The sequence below is a fragment of the Cetorhinus maximus genome, chromosome 21 (assembly GCF_964194155.1).
Source record: "Cetorhinus maximus chromosome 21, sCetMax3.hap1.1, whole genome shotgun sequence".
NCBI classification, from domain to species: Eukaryota; Metazoa; Chordata; class Chondrichthyes; order Lamniformes; family Cetorhinidae; genus Cetorhinus; species Cetorhinus maximus.
Window position 1 is genome coordinate 24,462,046 of NC_135899.1, and position 19,370 is coordinate 24,481,415.

The 19,370-nt window shown below is 43.3% G+C and overlaps 2 protein-coding genes across 2 annotated transcripts in view; one reads left to right on the forward strand and one right to left on the reverse strand.

Annotated features, from left to right (window-relative positions):
• The window catches only part of LOC144695768 (zinc-binding protein A33-like), a 176,420-nt gene that overhangs the window by 74,280 nt on the left and 82,770 nt on the right, over positions 1-19,370 (forward strand). The gene's annotated exons all lie outside the window — the stretch shown is intronic.
• The window catches only part of c21h6orf136 (chromosome 21 C6orf136 homolog), a 58,540-nt gene continuing 44,305 nt past the window's right edge, over positions 5,136-19,370 (reverse strand). The window contains exon 7 of the mRNA XM_078566739.1: positions 5,136-5,212. Coding sequence (XP_078422865.1) covers positions 5,207-5,212 — 6 coding nt within the window. The 3' untranslated portion in view covers positions 5,136-5,206. The remainder of the gene's footprint in view (positions 5,213-19,370) is intronic.

Here is a 19,370-nt window from a genome sequence, read left to right on the forward strand (position 1 = left end):
TGACTGTATGTCTGCGTGTGTGTCTGACTGTCTGTGTGTGTCTGTGTCCATGTGTGTATGTGTGTTTGTGTTCAATTATGTGTGTCTATGTGTGTGTCTGACTATATGTCTGTGTGTGTGACTATATGTCTATGTGAGTGTGTGTGTTCATGTGTGTGTGCGCGTGTCTGACTGTCTGAGTGCATGTATCTGTGTCTCTGCGTCTGTGTGTGTATGTGTGTTTGTGTTCAAGTGTGTGTCTGTGTGTGTCTGACTATATGTCTGTGTGTCTGACTATATGTCTGTGTGTGTGACTATATGTCTGTGTGTGTGTGTGTTCATGTGTGTGTGCGCGTGTCTGTATGTCTGTGTGTGTGACTATGTGATTGTGTCTGACTAAATAGCTGTGTGTGTGAGACTATATGTTTATGTGTGTGTCTGACTGTATGTCTCTGTGTGTGTGAGACTATATGTTTGTGTATGTCTGTGTCTGACTTTATGTCTCTGTGTGTGACTATATGTATGTGAGTGTGTATGGGTGTCTGACTGTATGTGTGTCTGACTGTATGTCTGTGTGTGTGGCTATATGTTTGTTTGCGTCTGTGTCTGACTGTATGGCTGTGTGTGTGGCTATATGTTTGTGTGTGTGTGTGTGTCTGACTGTATGTTTGTGTGTGTGACTATATGTTTATGTGTGTGTCTGACTGTATGTCTCTGTGTGTGTGAGACTATATGTTTGTGTATGTCTGTGTCTGACTTTATGTCTCTGTGTGTGACTATATGTATGTGAGTGTGTATGGGTGTCTGACTGTATGTGTGTCTGACTATATGTCTGTGTGTGTGGCTATATGTTTGTTTGCGTCTGTGTCTGACTGTATGTCTGTGTGTGTGGCTATATATTTGTGTGTGTGTGTGTGTCTGACTGTATGTCTGTGTATATGCGTCCCCTCAGGTGAACCTAAAAGGTCCCATGCCTGTTATTTTGAAGAGAAGTTCTCCCTGGTTTCCGGGGAAATAGATATCCCTCAACCAACATCACTATAAAACGATGATATGGTCATTATCCCATTGCTGTCTGTGGGATAAAATCTTGGAATTATAGAAAGGTAACAGCACAGAAGGAGGCCTTGTCCATGCTCTTTGCAGGACCAACTCAGCTGATCCCATTCCTTCGCCCTTTCCCCGCGGCCCTGCAAACTTTTCCACTTCATGTGCTTATCCAGTTCCCTTTTGAAAGGCTTGATTGAATCTGCCTTCACCACATTCTGCATGAAAAAATGTTTTCCCTCACATCGCCTTTGGTTCTTTCAGCAATCTCCTTAAATCGGTGTCCTCTGGTTCTCGAATCTTCCACCAATGGGAACAGTTTCTCTTTATCTCCCCTGTCTAGATCGCTCATGATTTTGAACACTTCTCTTTCTTTAGGTCTCTTGTATTAATCCAGATTTCCATTAAATACATCTACGTTATTCCCCTTAACCTACTCCATGATGCAGCAAGCTATACAATCTCACCACGCCCTGGGTAAAGAAGGTTCACCTGAACACCCTATAAGAGCTAAGCAGCGAAGGATTTAAGGTACAGATCAGCCATGATCTAATTCTATGTCAGTACGGGGTCGAGAGGCTGAATGGCCTCCTCCTGTTCCTGTGTTGTCTCGAGAGAGTAGTGGAAGTGAGCAGCACAGAATCATTTCAAGGAAAGCTACATGAGGGAGTAAGGGAGAAGGTTATGCTGCTAGGATGTGATGAAGCAGAATGGGAGGAGGCTCTCAAGGAATTAAGAGATATGGGGAGTGGGCGGGAAAATGGATTTGAAGCCCAGCATGAGCCATGATCGTGCTGAATGGCAGAGCAGGCTCGAGGGGCCATATGGTCTACTCCTGCTCCTATCTCTTTATTCGCATGGAGCAAAAACACCAGCCTAGAGCAGTTGGATTGATTAGAGTGTTTCTTTGCTATAGATTTCACGGATTTAATAGTATTGCCTTGTTTCTGGAACAAAAACTGGCTTATGAATTATGTTAACTGTCATTTCTGCCTTACGGCGATCAATACCTGCTTTTTAGCTATGGTTACATTGTACAAGAAAAAAAACATAGACTCCGACCTTTCCTGGTGTATGTTTGCATTTCAGAGTGAAATTTCAGCAAGAAATAGAAATAGACTGAAATAGTCAACTGAGAAAATCAGTGCAGTCCCCTCATGTTAAATGTTCAATGAGATTCCCTGATCTAAAGCTGTAATGCTTATTCCACTGGATGCATCTTTATTTCAGAAATTAAAAAATTGCAGGATGCTCTCAAAGAAGCAGGTGAGGCAATAATAAAACTGGGCAGAATTCCATTGATCAGTCTTTCTAATGACACAATAAACACCCTAATCTGGATTTGGAAGGTGTAGTTGGTCTTTTAAGACACAAGGACTGAATTTTACGATCAGGGTGTGGTCCCCATCAGGGGTGACCCCACCTCCTCTAGGCCGACTCTCCCTGCGGCCATTTAACGGCCATTAATTGGCTTGAGGCAGTCGTCCTGTCCTCCTATTGAGGAAGGAGTTCCACCTCTGAGAGCTGCTGGCCAATCAGATAGCCGGCAGCTCACTTGCCCCAGCAGCGCCACCAGGAGCGGTGGCCACTGCTGGAACTTCACACAGTCCTGAAGAGGAGATTGCACTTAAAGGTAAGTCTGGAGTCTTGCCAGAACTAGACTTACAGTCCCTGGCTATTGGAGGAGCCGGGTGTGGGAGGATGGGGTGGATGTGGGGAATTGCCCGGGCAGGAGTAGAGGAGGGCAGTCGGGTGAGGAGGGAATTACATTCAGGGGGTCTCTGTTGGGCACAGGGAGCCAAAAGGAAGGTGCACACTCCACTTACCTGGCCACCTGTCCACGAGACGTCCCCCAGAGGGCTGGACACATGGCGCCAGCCTCCCCCACAGGTACAATCCTAGAGCAGTGGGAGGAATCCCTTAAGTGACCATCAATTAGCCTACTTGTGAGTGGACTGCCCAACGCCTCCCCAGCCGCTGGTTAAAATCCCAGCAATGGCAGGTAGGTGGAGGGCACAGCACCACTGCCATCTCGATCAATTCTATGGCCCCTCCTGAAGGCTGTAAAATTCTGGTTCATGTGGCTAAAGAGGCTATCAGGATCCCATGGCTGATGTCCCTGCCTGGACCATTCTGATGAAAGGGTGTGGAGAATGTGGAGTGGCTGAGGTGAATAGAATGGATGCATTTAAGGGGAAGCTGGATAAATACATGAGGGAGAAAGGAACAGAAGGATACGCTGATGGGGTGAGATGAAGTGAGCTTGGGAGGAGGCTCATGTGGAGCATAAACATTCTTTGTGGAATTGTTGGGCCTACCAACCTGTTTCTGTATTGTAAATACTATGCATGGCTATGTAAGGTAGGGAGGAGGGTAGATAATGATGCTATAAATACATGGACAGTCAGATAGGATGGTTTCATAAAGGATGTTTAAGGCTAAATTTTCCTCTGTTCCATCGAGCATTCACAGAAAGGAAGATATGGTGGGCTTGTGCACCCTGGAGGCAGAAACCAATTTGCCCTTTTGTTCAAATTAACCCTTTTAGATTTTTAAAACATTTGTTCATGGGATGTGGGTGTCGCTGGCTGGGCCAGCTTTTATTGTCCATCCCTAATTACCCTTGAGATGGTGGTGATGAGCTGCCTTCTTGAACTGCTGCAGTCCATGTGGTGTAGGTACACCCACGGTGCTGTTAGGGAGGGAGTTCCAGGATTTTGACCCAGCAACAGTGAAGGAATGGCGATATATTTCCAAGTCAGGATGGTTAATGGTTTAGAGGGGAACTTGTAGGTGGCAGTGTTCCCATCTATCTGCTGCCCTTGTCCTTCTAAGTGGTAGAGGGTTTGGAAGGCGCTGGTGAAGGAGCCTTGGTGAGTTGCTATAGTGCATCTTGTAGATGGTGCACAATGCTACCACTGTACGTCGGTGGTGGAGGCAATGAATGTTTGTGGATGGAGTGCCAATCAAGCCGGCTGCTTTGTCCTGGATGGTGTCGAGCTTCTTGAGTGTTGTTGGAGCTGCACTCATCCAGGCAAGTGGAGAGTATTCCATCACACTCCTGACTTGTGCCTTGTAGATGGTGGACAGGCTTTGGGGAGTCAGGAGGTAAGTTATTCATCACAGAACTCCTAGCCTCTGACCTGCTTCTGTAGCCTCAGTATTTATATGACTGGTCCAATTCAGTTTCTGGTCAATGGTAACCCCCAGGATATTGATAATGGGGGTTTTAGTGATGATAATGTCATTGAATATCAAAGGTGGTTAGATTGACCCTTGATGGAGATGGCCATTGGTTGGCATTTGTGTGACACCTATGTTACTTGCCAGTTGTCAGTCCAAGCTTGATAAGTATTTATTTGTAACACCAAGCAAGCTGTTTGTAAATACAGATATAGAGTACAAAAGCTGGCAAGTTACCTTCATAAAACACGAGTTCATCCCTAGCTGGAGTATCATGTCCGATTCTGACCGCCACTCTTTCAGAGGAATGTGAAGGCTTTGGGGAGGGTACAGAGGAGATTAACTAGAATGAATCCAAGAATGAGGGCTTACCGCAACTTGGGTAGCCTGGAGAAGCTGGGGTCGTTCTCTTTAGTGCAGGAAATGTTAAGAAAAGATTTGCTAAAGTGTTTAACATCATGAATAGCTTAGATATAGGGAATGAAGGAAAACCTTTTCAGCTGTCTGAAGAGTCAATAACTAAAGGCCATTGATTTAATGTGATTGGTGTAAAAAACCAGAGACCACATGAGGTAAAGCTTTCAATGCAACGAGTGCTTCGAGAAAGCCAGTGCAGACTCACAGGGCAGAATGGCCTCCTTCTGTACTGTGTTATTTTATGATTCAATAAGCTACCTCTGGTAATATTACCCGTTGAAAATGAACGGGTTTTTGTAAAGCAGTACTTATCGGGATTGTAAATAAGACACCTTTTTCTAACGTTCTTACCCATCAAAGTCAAATGCAAAAGGAAATTGTAAACTGTAGATGAAATTTTCTAAAACATGTTTTTTTTAAAAGTTTATGACTAGAATCAAGTCAGTGGTAATGTGAATAGAGATATTCAATTCCATAAATCAAATAATTTCATTTGAAGGATGCTCCGGATCCATACGGAGTCGATTTATTCTGGCACCTTGTTAATTGTGGGTTCTTTGTTGGGATTTTCTTTTTTCTTTCACAGCTGAGAAATTGAAAACAAAAGAAAAAGGTGAAATTCATTATTCTGTCAGATCCTAATTTTCTACTGATGACAGACTACCGGTGGCATTGCTCAAAGATAGAGCGCTTTCAGGCGTTTTGCATTGATATTAACCTAACGCACCAGGCGGGAGTGTCATGGGATCGAATGCAATGCTGGTCTTACACGCAACTTAATATCACTCTCCGTTGACTTCAATGGAGATTAAAATCGGGCGGGATGCAATCCAGCATTGTATCCAATTCCGTCAATTCCCCAATAGTCAGGGTAGGTTGAAATTGTCCCCTGTTATTGCGGTTTCACTAAGGTCCAAATATTCAAGTGTATACCTGATCACTGTAATTAATTTCTGGAATATTTTGTTAGTCATAATCTGTACGTGCTCTCTTACAAAACTTGCTCAAAGTACAAGCGAATTAAAAGTTCCAAAGCTGAAATTGACTTTTTTTGTTAGCCAAGGGTATTAAGGGTTACAGAGTGAAGGCAGGTAAAGGTACAGATCAACTGCGATGTGGTTGAATTTTGGAACAGGCCGGAGGGGTAGAATGGCCTTCTCCTGTTTCTTTGCTCTGATATGTCCCACTGCTCTGTAGTATGGCCTTAGTGTGATGATCCACCTTCACTAATCGAGTGTGTCTCTCCAAGACTGGAACAGGAAACAAAACCACCAATGATCATCGTTTATGGCATCTCCTTTCACTATCGATGAGCCACCCAGTGGAGGTGACAGCATAAGTCTGTAAGTCTCTACACTGCTCCATTTAGTTTCCTCTGTGGGAAACATCGTGGGCATTGGGGGTGGGTGGGGGGGGCAGGTGCGGTGGGCATGGAGGCTGTGGGGTGGTGGAAGTAGAGACTTGCGATATACTACAGTTTGGGAAGCAAATTGTACAACAATGTCTTGGGGTCAGAGCTTTGTCCATTGAAGAGAGATATTTCCTGGCATTTAGAAGAATGAGAGGTGATCTAATTGAAACGTATAAAATTCTTAGTGGATTTGACAGAGTAGATCCTGAGAAATGGCTCTAGAGCGTGGGGTCTTTGTATCAGGATAAGGGGCCGATCATTTAGGACTGAGATGAGGAGGAATTTATTCAGTCGGAGGGTTGTGAATCTTGGGAATTCTCTAACCCAGAGGGTTGTGGATGTTCAGTCGTTAAGTATACTGAAAGCAGGAGATCGATGGATTATTGAGATCAAGAGATAGGAGGAAAAGGTGGGAACATTGAGCTGATACCAAGCATGAACAATGCTGGGCAGACTTGAGGGATTGTATGGCCTATCCTGTTCCTGTTTCTTATGATCTTAGGTCAGAGGCACATTAGCTGCTTTGAAAGTCTACTAGCACCCTTCATTGGGAATGCTGAGTGGGAACTCGGAGCAGGATGAACATTTGTCCTCTTTGTTGGGCAGGTGGGGAAAAACAGAGCGATAGTCGGAATGGCACTGGACTAGCAATGCAGAGGCCCAAGCGAACGCTCTGGAGCACAGGTTCAAATCCCACCACAGCAGTTGGTGGAATTTAAATTCAATTCTGGATTCACTTTAAAAATCTGAAACTGAAAGCTAGTCTCAGTAATGGTGACCACAAAAATGATCATCGATTGCTGTAAGAAAAAAAAAACATCTGGTTCATTAATAACACTTTAGGGAAGGAAATCTGCCATCCTAACTCACCAGGCAGGAAGTCCCATGGGATCGGATGGAAGGGTGGCTTTACACTACTGCCTGGCATTAATTTCCAGTGACTCGAAAGCCATCATTGCCCATGACTACATGAAAATTGCTAACGGTTGGTAGTTAACCATTGTTTCAGTGCAACCGTCCAATCTATGACTGTAAACAGTTTACCATTTCCTTCATTCCAGAATGCAACATTTCAAACCAAGAACTTCAAGATCTAAGTAAGGCAAAATGGAAACATAAAAATTGTCCCTGTTTTCCGTTACAATCTTTGTTTGCATGGAGCTCCGATTATATCTAAAAATGGCCGCCATTTTTCTTAGCTTTCTTTTGCTGCCAGTGTTTCAATTAACAGTCCCCAGTTCCGGTTTCACCCTATGAGCTTTGGCTTTCTAGAAATGAATCAATCATCTTCACTGAACTGTAATCCCCACTTTCGCTATCGACATTTTGGAATTTCACCTTGAAAAAACACGCCCAAACCACATCTGAAGTAAAACATTTGGCCACGTCTTTTAATTTGAATTAAACCTAAAGAGAGAGAAAAAAAAATCACACTGCTAGGCGGCGTCTGAAGTGAAATTCCGCTTTCTGAAATGCCAGAAGTAACTCTTCTTGTGTGGTCGTGTAAGACGGTCATATAGCATCGGCCAACCAATCATAGGATAGTAGGACTGAATATCAGGCGGGGGCGTAGAACAGATAGTCCTTGCTTTGTGCCGCCACCCAAGTTGAATTTCTACCCTGTAACTTTGTCAGTCAAGGCAGCTGGTGAGCGAGATAGGTGGTCCTTCTGGAGTTAGAAGCCAATGCCAGCTGAACTGCTCATGGCTAACCCCAGCAATTTATCTTCTAAATCTAATCTGAGGAGCATGCCACCACTAAACACTGCTCTTTTGCTTTCTCAAGAGCTGTTGGAGAAAGAAGCCCTGTGTGGCCCAATGGTGCCTAATTTGACCGATTTCCATATCGGAGGCCCACTGGTGGTATGGGGTTGAGAAATGAACAGATCTGAACTTTAAAATTGATATTAGTTACAGGGTTTGACCATATTTTTCAATATAAACTTAAATAAAAGCTAAGAAAAATATCGCTTGCCAACTCACCAAGCCTCCTTCAGCAGCACCTTCCAAACCCACGACTGCTACCACCTAAAAGGACAGGGGCAGCACATGCATGGGAACATCACCGCCTGCAAGCTCACACCCAAGCCACATACCACCCTGACTTGTAAATATATCACCGTTCTTTCACTGTTGCTGGATCAAACCCTGGAACTCCCTCCCTAACGGCACTGTGGGTGTACCTACACCACATGGACTGCAGCGATTCAAGAAGGCAACTCACCACTTTCTCAAGGGCAGTTAGGGTTGGGCAACAAATGTTGGCCTAGCCATTGATGCCCACTTCCTTTGAACAAAAATAAAAAATGAATACCACAGATCACGGCGTATAAGTCAACATTTGAAGCTTCAAAAAATCCTTTAAAAATGGGGGTCGACTTACATGCCAAGTAAAAATACATGAAGCCAAACAGTGAAATGGACTCATTTTCATTGGGAGGCACTGAAGAACTATACGTGACATGGGAGGATGGAAAATCTGAACTCTATTCTTTTTGGAGAGGCGAGATTTTTCAATATTTTATTTGATAAATCCAATTTGACCTGGTGCCTTGCAATAGACATTTGTGCCGAAAGAAAATAAAATAAATCATTTTCCACCCATCTAACTGCACCCAGCAAAGGAAACAATAAATGTACTGAACAAATATTCTGGTGCAAATTTTGAGAACCTTTCCTCCCTCTCTATTATAATCTTCTTCTCGCGTTCTGTGCCCGAGGGCACGTCTGACCCATAGCGCCACAACCTTGTTCATGTGTAGGGCACAAAACTGGAACAGGGATCAAACCCTGTGCTGTGGGCACCAATCTGGTCCACACTGGCTGCCCAGCCAACTGAACCAACTGGCCCCTCAAGGAGTGTGAGTTGCTGTGGCAACATACATTTTTACATGCACGATGTAGTTCAAAACTATGGATGGTGATGGTAGAGGCTCCAATTTCTTTCCATTACATGGCTGACCAGGAATTTCTCCCACTCTTACCTCTTGCCATTGGCGTACATTGGAAGGATTTACATGTTGATACTCAGCTGCTTGGCTGCATTATGAAGGCACCTTACTTGGCCACCAAGCCCTAGAGTGAGACTTGCACCCAGAGACTTTCAGCTCAGAGGCAGGGACTTTACTCGCTGCACCACAAGACCTCCCACAATTATAATCCATAGAAAAACAACATAGGGAGCCGTCAATCTGTAATCATGTAATGCCATAAAAACTCACATTCCTGCTTTCAAATCAGTCGAAACCTTGCATGTTCAGTTAACATAAAAACTATTAATTTATCACCATGACTCCAAGACTCCTTTTAGATGTAGACCCAAATCCAAATCGTCTTTAAGGCGCTTTTACTGTCCGCCAGTGGCCCTGCCTCGAGTTTCAGCGAATACCAAGATCTCCGCAAATCTACTGCCGGCTACAGCAATCCCCAGAGCCATTGTGATAAAATACACACATGCCACTCATTTGCCCATAGGATAGTTTTACAGTTCACATAAAATGGTAAGAAAAATGTTAATAACTAGGATGAAAAGATTAACATACATTTTATTGTAAATTCTCGACATAGTTTCAATACACAATTTCTTTTAAAGTTGTAAACCATCTATTTTCGTGCAATTACATAGTTCAGTGACACTTCCCCATAGTATGATTGAATTCATAAGAACGTAAGAAATAGGAGCAGGAGTAGACCACATGGCCCATTGAGCCTGCTCTGCCATTCAATACAATCGTGGATGGCCTTGAGCTTCAACTCAATTTTCCTGCCCACTCCCCATATCCCTTGATTCCCCCAAGAGACCAAAAATCTGTCCCAGCCTTAAATGTATTCAACGATGGAGCATCCACAACCCTCTAGGGTAGAGAATTCCAAAGAATCAGAACCCTTTGAGTGAAGAAATTTCTCCTCATCTCAGTCCTAAACGTTTGGCCCCTTGTCCTGAGGCTGTATTCTAGATTCCCCGACCAGCGGAAACACTCTGTGCCTGCCCTATCAAGCCCCTTCAGAATTTTGTAGGTTTCAATGAGATCGCCTCTCATTCTTCTGAACCCCAGAGAATATAAGTCCAATTTATTCAGCCTCTCATCATTGGACAACCCCCTCATCCCAGGAACCAATTTAGTGAGCCTTCGCTGTACTGCCTCCAATGCAAGTATATCCTTTCTTAAATATTGAGAGCAAAACCACATGCAGTACTCCAGCTGCAGTGTCACCAAAACCCTGCAGAACTGTAGCAAGACTTCTTTATTCCTGTACTCCAATCCCCTTGCAATAAAGGCCAACATGCCACTTGCCTTCCTAATTGCTTGCTGCACCTTCAGGCTACCTTCTGTATTCCTTGTTCCAGCATGCCCAACACTTGCAAGTTTAACCTCTAAAAAATATTCTGCTTTTCTATTCTTACGCCCAAAGTGAATAACTTCACACTTCTTGTATTATACCCCATCTGCCATCTTGTTGCCCACTCACCTAACCTATCTGTATCTCTTTGCAGCCTCTCCATGTCCTCCCCACATCTTACATTCCCACCTAGTTTGGTATCATCAGCAAACTTTAGATACATTACTGTCTGTCTCTACATCTAAGTCATTCATATAGACTGTAAACAGGTGAACAGTCATACTGCATTACAACATCTTTAAAAACTAATACTTTTGAAACTGGTATAATCCAGGTAGGCTGAGGAAGTTTATTAGCACAAAAGTGGGGAGGGGGGTGGTGGTGGGGTGGGGGGGGGGGGCGGTGGTGGTGGGGTTGACTTATACACCAAGTACAGGCCTAAACATGCATTTTGGCACATGAAAAAGTATGGTTGCCTTATACCCAGAGGTTAACTCATACGCTGTGATCTATGGTCAATAAAGTGGTAATGCAAAAGTGGCAGTATCAATCAGCCACCTTTGTACATCCCACTCCAAAACTAGCAAAGTTATGGTGAACTTTGTTAGGAACTAGAAACAGCATCTGCACCTTAGAAAATAAGAAACTGAATGGAGTAGAAGAGCAAACAGATCCAGGGATACAGGTGAGAAATCATTAAAAGCAGCATCGCAGGTCTGCAATGCAATTACAAATGCTAACAAAGCCCCGGGAATTATTTCTGGCTGCATAGGATTCAGTAATAGGAAATTCATGTCAACAATGTCTAAGACGCCAGTCAGACTGCACCTGGAGTACTGTGCATAGTTCCGGTCTCCATATTATAGAAAGGACATAGAAGCACTGGAGAAGGTGGGAAAAAAATGATTTACAAGAACCATATCAGAACTGAGAGATTACTGTCAGGAAACATGGAACAGTTTTAGACTTTTTTCCTTTGGAAAACTGAAGAGGTGATATGATAAGGTCTTTAAAATTATGAATGGTTTGGACAGGGTGGATGTGGAGAGAATGTTGGCTTTTGCACGAGAATCCAAAACTAAGGACCTTAAGTACAACGTAGTTACTAATAAATCTCAATGGGCAAACAAGGAGAAATGTCCTTATTCACAGAGTGCTTAGGATGTGAAACTCGCTGCTACAGGAAATGGTTGAAGTAAATAACTTTCAAACAGGAACTAGATGAATATATGAGAGAAAAGAGAACAATATGCTGAAATGGTAATGTTCAGTTTTTCTGTGTTTGATTGAGTCTGTTTTCTATTGATGTTCCCTGTGCTTGATTGGTTAAGCTTGGGTGCGGACTCAGGGAAAAGCAAACAAGCTGGAGGAAGAGCTGAAAGCCAGAGCTGAAGCATGGAGTAGACATTTCAAAGCACCATGAATAAAGCCTGTTACACATATAGAAACAATTGTCATCTCTGCACAGATCTGAGATATAAAATATGCAACAGTTAAGATGAGGTAGATGGAATAGGAGGAAACTCGTGAGGAATATGAACATCAGTACTGTCTAGATGGGCTGAATGGCCTGTTTCTATGCTGTATATAAAATGTCATGTTATATCTAATATTCAGTTCGATTGACTTCAATGGATTTGAATATTGGGAAGTGATTGTAACAAGTGCTCCCTGTGATACCTGCCACTGTCAATTTCTACACTATCCATTGCATGTAAACCAGATAAAGCGTGGCTAAAATAATTTTACATTCTCCATTGCCCTTACTTCCCCCAAGCTTATTCACCGTGGATAATTTAGGCTGGCGCTCCCAATGTAGTACTGAGGGAGTGCTGCGCTTTTGCAGATGCCGTCTTTGGGAAGAGACATTAAACGGATTAGATGTTTGCTCTCTCATTTATGGATGTGACAGATCCCATGGCACTACTTCGAAAGAAGAGCAGGGGAGCTCTCCCCAGTGTCCTGGCCAATGTTTATATCTCAAACAACATCCAAAAACTGATCATTATCACATAGCTGATTCTGGGAGCTTGCTGTGTGCAAATTGGTTGCCGTCCGTTACAATGACATCTTGATGTTGAGAAAGGTGCAATACAAACACAATTCATTATTTTATATATATGTGCTTTTCTGCTGTTGTTTCATAAAACAATCCCCTCAATGATCCATTTCTCTCTCCTCTTTGCTCTCTCTCCTGAAAACCAGAGTCTGAGCTGAAGGGAGGTAAGCTGAAGGAGCATTCTTTGAATCTTCTTTCACCGCGTCTCGCCAACTTTAAAATCCAAACAAGAAAATGCTATCAAGGGAAGCGCGCTGGCAAGAACAGCATACCCAACACCCATTAAATAAATGGCGTGAAACTTGTGGTACTTTATGCAAAAGACATCATCAGCAACCTCCTCCTCTTTTTCAGAACTCGAAAAGCTTCGCAAAAATTTCGGTAAAAGGGCTTAGCCTGAAATTCACTTTGTTTCTGTTTACAAACGGCAATGCGGCCGGAATTAAAACGCAATCCGTTTCTTGCCGCCGGTGAAAAGTCCCGTTTTATCAAAGACATTGATCAATGGTCGTCATGATTTCTTTCTCTCCTACTTCAACAGTTGAGTCCTGCCAAAAGTTGCAAGGTAAGACTGCCACTAAATCAGGGAAGTTATTCCAGTCCAATTGTTGAAGCTGAAGAGCCATTTACAGCACAGAAGGATGCCATTCAGCCCTCCTGGACCACCCATGCCTGCCTGACGTTTCCCCTTGAGATCCCTGTGCCCTCGCATCACTCCAAATTGAAATCGGAGGGCTGATTTCTTTCCAATGATTACTTGGGTTAAAAGCTTGAATAAGATTAAATCGTTGCCGAAAGCGGGAGGATGAAGTTGGACGCGGACGAGTGGCGGGTGCATAACATGTAGAGTCACCCATTATACCACCTAGCATGAACCTGGCCCAATATTGAGTTTCATGGAAGCCAATAGAACTGAATATGGGCTGGGCGTATAATGGTTGAATGTAAGGATAGGTTTTCTTTTGCCAAAAATATACTTTATTCATAATATTTGTCAAAGTACATTTCATAATAGTTCAAATTTAACATTACATAAAGTGCAAAACAGATCAGTTTCTTTCAATGCAGCACCTGGGTGCCTCAGGACACTTGTCATTATAGGTTACATTTACAATGTATATTTACATTTCCTGTCAAACATTCTCTGGTGCATACATTCGGAGGAATTTACACATGTTCCAGTTCCTCAGAGTACTATGGTGGGAGGACATTAGACTGTGGCTTTTCCCTAGGTTTTAGCATGGTCCTTAGCAGACAGTCCCGGACCTTAGAATGTGTCAGTCTGCAACACTCAGTCGTCAACAGCTCTTTGCAATGGAAGAACAGCAAGTTTCAGGCAGACCAAAGGGCATCTTTCACCGAGTTGAGGGTCCTCCAACTGCAGTTGATGTTTGTCTCGGTGTGCATCCCTGGGAACAGCTCGTAGAGTACAGAGCCCTGTGTCACAGAACTGCTGGGGATGAACCTCGACAAAAACCACTGTGCCTCTTTCCAGGCCTGTTTGGCAAAGGCACATTCCAGAAGGGGGTGGTCAATGGTCTCTCCCTCACCACAGCCACCTGGGGGGAATTGTGCAGAGAGGGTGAGACTCTGGATGTGAATGCAGTACCTGACAGGGAGGGCCCTTCCCTCACCACCAGGCAAACTACATAGCAAAGTTGCCTGTTTTGCAAAGCTGCCTGGCTTCAGAAGACATAGCAGCAGCTATGCAGAGGTACATGGCAAAACACTACCCCAAGAATTACACGGGGTGTGAGGGTGGAAAGATTGTCATTCTAACTTGTCTCTCCAGGCAGGGATCCCACAAGATAGGGTCGAGTGCTGCTTTGACCAGATATTATCAATCAGTGGTAAAAACATTGTTGAACGCAATTTGGTCAGTTTTGCCCGACAGGCAGGTTTACTTAAAACTGCCCCTGCAAATAACCTGACTGGTTACCAATGGCTGTTGCTAATTCCACACAACTTGCCAAGCCTCCTTCAACAGCACCTTACAAACTTGCGACCTCTACCATCTAGAAGGCCAAGGGCAGCAGATGCATGGGAACGCCACCACCTGCAAGTTCCCCTTCAAGCCACACACCATCCTGACTAGGAACTATATCGCCTTTCCTTCACTGTTGCTGGATCAAAATCCCTTCCTAACAACACTGTGGGCGCACCTGCAGCATTTCAAGGCGGCAGCTCACCACCACCTTCTCAAGGGCAATGAGGGATGGGCAATAAATGCTGGCCCAGCCAGCGACGCCCACATCCCATGAAAGAATTCAAAAAAGATCGCCGCACGTCAAAGTATTTACGCATTGGTCATGAGGTGCATAGAGACCTGATAAACAGTTCTGTAATCGTACATCTTTCCATGCATGCAAACCAACACCCTTCCTCATTGTTCTCTTAACAGCTCTCCAGACCAGTTACGAAGAATTTGGTAAGACTGAATTATGATACAAATCTCTCAAGAGCATGTGATGTGGAGTGCGGGAATATGCAAAACAAGATAGTAAAGGACCTGCTGCCCTTTTTGTTTAACTTCATTGGGAAAGGGTAAACGTGGAGCAAGTGGATAAGGGGTTAGGGTAGGGGCAGCCTATCCACCACTTCTTTGTTGGTAAAAACAAAAAACTGCAGATGCTGGAAATCCAAAACAAAAACAGAAATACCTGGAAAAACTCAGCAGGTCTGGCAGCATCGGCGGAGAAGAGCAAAGTTGACGTTTCAAGTCCTCATGTTCTGTTGAAGGGTCATGAGGACTCAAAATGTCAATTTTCCTCTTCTCCACTTCTTAGTTGGTGCCTTGACCGATATTGAATTTCACCTCTATGGGATAATGGACAATTCCTTATGCCATGTTAGGTTGCTTTGTTGACTTTCAAGTGAAGTTGGGTGAGACAGGGCCCCACTGAATCAAGATTTACTTCAGTGGAAAAAATAGAGCATAGTACAGATCAGGATGCCACTTCCTTCAAACACCCTTTTTGTGCCTGGTGAGATCCATTTCAGCACCCTCCTATTCTACAGTGGTGGTCTTGTGGCACAGTGGGTAACGTCCCTGCCTCTGAGTCAGAAGCCCCTGGCTTAAATACCAACCCAAGACTTGATTGTCAAGGAAAATGTGTTCATAATGTCGCCAAATAGGTTGAGCATCAATCTGCAAATCCTTCCAACACACACCAATGGCATGTGGTAACAGTGGGAGGGTCCTGGTTAGCCACATGATGGAACAAAAATTGGAACTTCTACCATCACTTACCATAGCTCCAGACTACAACATGCGTGTATAAGTGCATGTTGCCACAGCAACTTGGACTCCCTGAGCGATCTCTGACACACCATCAGCAGTCCTACAAAGAGGAGCCTTTTACAATCATGTGGAAAACATGGCAAGATTAGATGGATAATTCCCTACACGAATCCCAGGGGATCAGGTGGGATCCCGGTATTACGTCCATCCTCATCGCGGGGTGGGGGGCTGCTAAAACCAGTGTCGCCCCTTCCCCATCCTATTGCTTTTCTAGGATAGGCTAAAATTGCTCTGGGAAACACTTTCACAACAACAAATTGTATCTCAACCCATCTATGACCCCAGCTGCTCAGAGATGCAGACCACCTCAAACCCTGCACCTCAGAACCTCCTGCGACTTAAGTGCCGACTGTTGATATTAGCAGGGTGTGGCTTAAAGGGCAGAGAGTTAATGGTAGCAAAGGGTAGGCACAAGTTGATGGTAATAAAACATTTCACAAGAACAGCTTTGGGACCATGTTTTACAAACTGTTCCCTTGTTGCTTATTCATCAGAGGTTCAGTTTGGCACACTACATTTTTTTTTAGTCATTCATGGGATGTGGGCATGGCTGACTAGGCTAGCATTTATTGTCCATCTCTAATTGTTTTGAGAACTGAGTGGCTTGCTAGGCTATTTAAGAGTCAACCACACTGCCGTGGGTCTGGAGTCACATGTAGGCCAGACCAGGCAAGGATGGCAGATTTCCTTCCCTAAGAGACATGAGTGAACCAGATGGGTTTTTACGACAATCAACAACGGTTTCATGGTCATCATTATACTTTTAATTCCAGATTTTTTATTGAATTCAAATTTCACCATCTGCTGTGGTGGAATTCAAAGCCAGATACTCAGAGCATTACCCTGGGTCTCTAGATTACTAGTCTAATAACAATACCATTACATCACTGCCTCCCCCACCACTTTTTTCCTTTGGTTTTCTTAAGTCTCACTAAAAAAAAATGTCCACGGCATCTACAAACAGGGCTGTAGGCCCCATAAATCAATATTCAGCACAGATAAGGCAAGGATCTTCTGAATGATCTATTCTTACCTATTTTGTCATTTTGTGCAGCAAAAAAGCTGAATATATAATCCTAAGGTAGGAGGAGTCTTTGTCTTATTTATATTCATCCCATCTTCTTAGAAAAACCAAAACTCTAGACCCTCCCTCCTCCATGCCAACCAGGTCCAAAGGGGGAATGTTCGCTGATGATTGAACAGTATACAGTATAATTTGCAGCTTATGGCCACATGCAGCAAGATCTGGACAACATTGAGGCTTGGGATAATCAGTGACAAGTGACATTCGTGCCACACAAGCGCCAGGCAATGGCCTTCTCAACAAGGGAGAATCTCCCCATGTCCCCTTGGCATTCAACAGCATTACCATCACTGAATTCCCTCACCAACAACATCCTAATTGGAGCATTATATCAGAAGAAATAGGAGCAAGGGTAAACCATTCAGCCCAGTCTGCTCCGCCATTTGATAAGGTCATGGTTGATCTGATTGTGGCCTTAACTCCACATTCCTGCTTGTCGCCCATAACCCTCAGCACTCTTGTCAATCAAAAATCTAACTCAGCCTTGAATATATTCAATGACCCAGCCTCCATCTTTGTGGAAGAAAATTGCAGAGGAATTCCTCACCTCCATCTGAAATGGAGAGGTCCTTATTTTAAACAGTGCCCCCCAGTTCTCGGTTTCCAAAAGAGAAAACATCCTCCTAGCATCTACTCTTAAGCCCCTTGCGAATCTTATATGTTTCACTAAGATTACCTCTCATTCTTCCAAACTCCTATAGGCCCAACCTGCACAATCTTAAGATAACCCCTTCGCCCCAGTAATCAGTCTAGTGAACCTTCTCTGAAATACTTCCAATGCCAGTAAATCCTTCCTTAAGCAAGGAGACCAAAAACTGTTCACAGTACTCCAGATGATTCTTACCAATGCAATGCACAGCTGTGGCAAGACTTCCGTTTTTTATATACCATCCCTCCTGCAATAAAGGCCAGCTTCCATTTGCCTTCCTAATTACTTGCTGTACTTGCATGCTAACATTTTCTGATTTGTGTACAAGGATACCCAAATCCCTCTGTACTGCAGCATTCAGCAGTCTCTCTCTCTATTTAAATAATATTCTGCCTTTGTATTCTTCCTGCCAAAGTGGACAACCTAACATTTTCCCCCATTATATTACACCTGCCAATTTTTTGTCAACTCACTTAACTTATCTATATCCCTTTGTGGACTCTTTATATTCTCCTCACAACTTGCTTTCCTATCTATCTTTGTATAATCAGCAAATTTAGTGGCAGTACAGTCTGTCCCTTCATCCAAGTCAATAATATAGAACGTAAATAGTTGAGGCCCCAGCACTGGTCCTTGTGGCACTCCACTAGCTATAGCTTGCCAACCTAAGAATGACCCATTTATCCCAATCTCTGTTTACTGTTAGTTAGCTAATCTTCTATTTGTGTGAATATATCACCCCCAACACCATGAGCTCTTATCTTGTGCGGTAATCTTTTTTTTGTGGCGCTTTATCAAATGCCTTTTGGAAATCCAAATATACAACATCTACTGGTTCCCCTTTATCTGGCTTGCTTGCTACATCCTCAAGGAACTCTAATAAATATGTCAAACATGATTGAGCCATATTGACTCTTCCTCGTTATATTATGATTTTCTAAATGTCCTGCTACTACCTCCTTCATAATGGATTCTAGGATTTTCCCAATGACAGATGTTGGCCTATTGTTTTCCTGATTTCTGGCTACCTTCTTTCTAGAATAGTGTTGTTACATTCGCTGTTTTCCAATCCACTGGGACTTTTATAGGACCTAGAGAATTTTGGAAGACTACAACCAATGCATTCACTATCTCTGCAGCCACGTCCTTTAAGACCCTAGTGTGTAGGCCATCAGATCCAGGGACTTCTCAGCCTTTGGCCCCATTAGAGAAAACATTTGAGGAAAACTAGTGTGTGTGATTGTTTTAAGTTCCTCCTTCCCTTTTGCCTCTTGATTTTCTACTGTTCTCAGGGTGCTTTCTGGGTCTTCTACTGGGAAGACTGATAAAAAAAAATACATTTTCAAAGTCTCTACCATTTCCTTGATTCCCAATATTAATTCTCCAATCTCACCCTGTAAGGGGCGAACATTTACTTTAGCTACTCTCTTCCTTTTTATAAGCTTGTAGCAGCTGTTACTGAGTGTTTTTTCTATTTCTTGCTCATTTTCTCTCATACAATTTCTTCTTTTTTATTATTTTTGGTTATCATTTCCCCAATCTTCTGACTACCACTAATATTTGCAGCATTATACATCTTTTCTTTCAATTTGATACCATCCTTAACTTCTGTAGTTAGCCATGGATGCTGCATCCTTCTCGTAGCATCTTTCTTTCTCAATGGAATATATCTTTGTTGAGAGTTATGAAATATCTCCTTAAATGTCTGCCACTGTTTCTCTACTGCCTTACCTTGTAACCTATTTTCCTATTCCACTTTAACCCACTCTATCTTCCTACCCTTGTAATTGCTTTAATTTAAGCTTAAGACTAGTTTCAGACCCATTTTTCTCACCCTCAAGCTTAATGTGAAATTCTATAATGTTATGAACACTCTTACCTAGAGGAAATTTTATATGAG